Source organism: Colobus angolensis, unplaced genomic scaffold, assembly GCF_000951035.1.
Source record: "Colobus angolensis palliatus isolate OR3802 unplaced genomic scaffold, Cang.pa_1.0 Scaffold42, whole genome shotgun sequence".
Classification (NCBI taxonomy): Eukaryota; Metazoa; Chordata; class Mammalia; order Primates; family Cercopithecidae; genus Colobus; species Colobus angolensis.
This window is the reverse complement of record NW_012117599.1, coordinates 1,445,517-1,449,979: the sequence shown is the minus strand read 5'-3', so window position 1 is coordinate 1,449,979 and position 4,463 is coordinate 1,445,517. Positions and strand designations below refer to the sequence as shown.

The following is a 4,463-nucleotide window of genomic DNA, read 5'->3' as shown; positions in this document are numbered from 1 at the left end:
GTGTGTGAGTGGGGGTTGGGGAGCTGGGTATGTGTGGGTGGGGGTTGGGGGAGCTGGATATGTGTGAGTGCCTCTCGTCTCCTGGGAAGTATGTGTGATCCATTTTACAGATGAGAACACTCAGAATCCGGGAGACCACAGTTCATAAGGGAGAGTGGGTCTGGATCTCAGAAGCCAGTGCTCTAACCCACTGCCACCAGCTGAGGTGTCCAGGCCAAGTCCTGGGAGCACCCCGAGCTCTCGGCCACCACCGTCTGTGAGTGACAGCCTCCTCTCTCCTCCCCAGCTGTCCTCGCTCAGCCGGCTCCTGGGCCTCATGAGGCCATCATCTCTCAGGCAGTACCTGGGCTCTGTGCCCTTGCCACCCTCCCAGGAGCAACAGCCAAAGGCTAGTGCCGAGCTGGACCACAAGGTGAGCGAGCGCCGAGCACCCGCCTGCCTCCACCACAGGTAACAGGGAAAGTCAGGGCTGTGCACATTGCATGGCCTGCGGGTCCTTCCAGAACCCCAGGGCCATGCCAGGGCAGAGACCACCAGGCTGCCTCCCTGTGTTAAGCGGAGGTGCTCGGCATCTCACCTGTAATTAGTGCTGTTGCCCGTGCCGCAGGCGGGGACGCCCTGTGTGCAGGCATAGGGGCCAAATGTCCGCCTGTCGCTGCTGGTGTGCCTTCTGTTGATCTGGGATTGTCAGCCTTACAGCACAGTTGAGGGAGGATGCGGGAGCCCGCTGCCAGCGAGGGATGGGAGCACGTCAGGATAAGAGCAGGTGGTCTAGACGTGCAGGGCATCCCTTCTGCAGGCAGAGTTGGGCCCAGCCTCCGTATTCATTTTCACTCCGGGTATCACCGAGGCTGAGTCCTTGGCCTGTCCCCAGTTTTTCCTAATTGACTTCCCAGACATTGCCTGGCTTTCCTGAAAGCCAAGCTCTGGTGGGAGTCAGGAGCCACAGGGTGCCTCAGGGCCTGCAGGTTGTAGACTTTGAAACAGTGAGGCTCATTAGTCCCTGAGTGAATGTCAGAGCAGGGACGGTGGGGGGTGTGAGGGCTTCAGAGTGGGCGTCCCAGGCCCAGCTTCCTGGGGAACAGCGCTTAAACCTCGGTGCACTCTCCTGCCCCTGGGGACTCGGGGATGAAGAATGGAGATAGGGATTGTCATAATTGGGGAAGGTGGTAATTCCAGAAACTCACTTGAAGGCTGAATGTTGATACAGAAGTCCAACCTTTGGGCATCACTCTGCAAATCAGATAAATGAACTAATTACTTAATGAACACAAATGAACCACTAAAGAGATATGCTTATCCCCAGGTGCACGCTCCTCTTCTGAAACGTGGGGAAAGTTGTCTTTCAGTTATGCCTAACATTAGTGCATTGATGAAGCTGCTGCCTCCCAGGAGGGTGTGAGCTGTCTGCATGCCCCTTCTCTTGTGCCAAGTATTTCCCCAGAAACGAGCTGGTTATGGGCTGGTTATGGGGCCTCTAGAAGGAGGTGGGGACCAGCCCTGGGGTCTGTCTGAATAGAAATCAAGGAGGCCTGGGCAGGGGGACAAGGAACAACAAGGCGAGTGGCGAGAGAGAGGAAAGAGGGTCACGTCTGGTCTGGCTAAGTGGAGAGTGTGGCCTGCAGGCACCTTGGGGGCCAGTCCTGGGCTTCACCTAGCAGAGGTGTGGTTCCTGCCCGACTCACTGTGGTTCAGAGGCTATCTAGGCGGCAGAAGACGTCCTTTCAACAGCTGGGGAAGAAGGACAGCGAGCAGGCTAAGGATGCCTTTTCTTTAGAGGACTATTCTCGCATAGTTAAAGGAGGTTTGAAAGCCTCCCCCTGGTCGGCCTCCATACTGGCAATGACCTGTTTGGCCTGAAAACATGGAGGTACTGTGCAGCTCGGCAGAGCCCCAAAAGGGTAGTGTGCACTGGTCCAGGGCAGTGGAGGGGCAGGCGAGGCCCAGGCAGCTCTCAGAAGGCCTTCGTTGCAGCCCAAGACCACCTCAGACCACCTCTGCTGCGCTCCCCTACACCTCTGCCTCTGAGTGAGAGAACCCGGGGCAGAGGAGGATGCGCGGGCACAGAAGTGTGAAACAGGCCCCTGGGCTGGGTTCTGTCCCCTGGGCTGGGCGCTGTTCTGACTGGGAGGGGCCAGGTGGGGCAGGTGACTGGGCTCCACGCCCACCCCGACCGACTGACTCCTCATTAGGCCTCAGCATGTTTCATCTTCAAAGAGGTGAGATGGGCCACTCAGCAGCCAAAAACAGCAGCGGCGGCATCCACCCTGTTTTATAAGGAGTGGTGGTCTGAGCCTTTCATGCCCAGAGCTCAAAGTCTTTGCCTTTTCATTTCCCTTCAGTGCAGTGGGGAAACTGAGGCCAGAGTAAGGTTGACCTGAGGCGGCCCAGCCTGGAGGAAATGCCTGCTTTCCCAGCCTTGGGGCAGCTGAACTGAGCCTCTGCCTTTTGACGCCCGCCCATCCCCCAGGCCCTCTCACTCCTGTCTGGGAGATTTCCTGCCCTGTGCGGCTGGGTCACAGCCTTCCTCCAGCCCTGCAAATAAACACTCCTGCCCAGCCTCTTCCCCACCTCCTCTCGCTGCCTCAGGCCTTGGCCCAGCCTTTCCCTCTGGGAAGAGGCTGGGAGAGCTGCTATTGGTGTCCAGGGCTTGACTTTCTCTCCTCCCTGACCCCTTGGCAAGTAGAGTTGTCCCTTTGCTCGCCCCGTGTCCAGCTCGACTGTGAGAGAGCTGGCGTCTCAGCACCGCGTCCCACGTTTGGCACTGGATGGACAAATGAATGAATCTAGTTTTCATTCCTTTGTCCTTCTCTGAACTCCTGTCTTCCACTCTCTTCTGGCATTCGCTCTCCTGCCCCCATTCTAGAAACCTGCTGCCTCCTGCACGCCACCTGACCAGCCTCTGCGTGGTGGTCCCCTTGTCTCTTAAGGTCTTCATATCATTAAGTCCACAAGAGCTTATAGCCTGGCCTTCTCCAGCAGGAGGCCCTGGACTAAAGAAGTGTTACCTGCGTGTGGCAGAACCAGTCCCAGCACATCGTTTGTAATTATAAGCTAGTGAGGTCCTGCCTGAGAAAGCACCAAGTACTTCAGCAAAGGAAGCCATGAGCTCCTGCTGCAGCTGTGCATGGGGATCAGGAACTGGAGAGAGTCAGCGGCCACATAGATGCCTGCCCTGGCCATGCGTCCTAGCTTTGACCACAGAGTCTCAGCTGAGCAGGCAGAGCTCATACGGACTACAAGAGCTTCTGTGGACTATCCCGCTTAGTGAGCTGATAACATTTTTAGCATTTTGAAGAGCTTCTGAATAAAGAAAACAAAGCCGAGCCCCTTTGGCTTATCTCTGGCCGTGTGCGTGCCTGGTTTGAGCTGGGCTTTATTCCCAGAGAAGAATGAACATCGGGTTCGGAGTGATGCTTGGGGGTCTGGTGCAGCCACGTGAGAGGCACGGGGCCTTTTTGGCCTACAGAGGTGGCACAGGGTGTTTTCCTGTAGGAGAGTTAACACAGGAGCGTTTAGTACTTAGAGTCGGCCTCCAAGTGCTCCCTTTGGCCCATGGATACTGATTTGCCCTGATTGCCTTCCCAGGCCAGCAAGGGAGACTGTCCTTCTGGCCGCAGGCAGAAAAATATCGTGTAACTTGACTCAGTTTGCCACTGTCTCTCCAAGCTACCACCTGAGCCCACCAACCCAGAACCAGGGTCTTCTTGGGGCAGTTGATTTCCTTGTAGCTGACTTGTATAAACCATATCTGGCCAGCTGCTGTCTGGTGTGTTCTGTCCAGCTTCAGGGTTCAGGGTCATGAAGGTCATAGCCTATTCACTCTTTTTTTTTTTTGAAACAGGGCCTGTCTCATTCTGTTGCTCAGGCTGGAATACAGTGGCACCATCAGGGCTCACAGCAGCCTCGCCTTCTCAGGCTCAATAGATCCTCACACTTCAGCCTCCCAAGTAGCTGGGACAGGCATGTGCTACCACACCGGGCTATTTATTTATTTATTTATTTATTTATATCGATTGATTGATTGAGATGGAGTCTCACTCCATCACCTAGGCTGGCGGGCAGTGACCAGATCTTAGCTCACTGCAACCTCCACCTTCCAGGTTCAAGTGATTCTCCTGCCTGAGACTCCCAAGTAGCTGGGATTACAGGCACCTGCCACCATGCCCAGCTAATTTTTGTATTTTTAGTAGAGACGGGTTTTTGCCATGTTTGCCAGGCTGGTCTCAAACTCCTGACCTCGGGTGATCTGCCCACCTCAGCCTCCCAAACTGCTAGCATTACAGGCGTGAGCCACCATGCCCGGCCCATTTTTAATTTTTTAATTTTTAATTTTTTACTTTATTTATTTATTTATTTATTTATTTTGAGACAGAGTCACGCTCTGTCGCCCAGGCTGGAGTGCAGTGGTGTGATCTCGGCTCACTGCAAGCTCCGCCTCCTGGGTTCACGCCATTCTCCTG

The 4,463-nt window shown here is 55.2% G+C and overlaps 1 protein-coding gene across 3 annotated transcripts in view; it reads left to right on the top strand.

The window, feature by feature from the left end:
- Nucleotides 1-4,463, top strand: part of LOC105522123 (protein FAM178B-like) — a 22,956-nt gene that overhangs the window by 3,851 nt on the left and 14,642 nt on the right. For all 3 annotated transcript variants that reach the window (XM_011956535.1, XM_011956534.1, XM_011956533.1), the window contains exon 2: nucleotides 287-412. In XM_011956535.1, coding sequence (XP_011811925.1) covers nucleotides 317-412 — 96 coding nt within the window. In that variant the 5' untranslated portion in view covers nucleotides 287-316. The remainder of the gene's footprint in view (nucleotides 1-286; nucleotides 413-4,463) is intronic.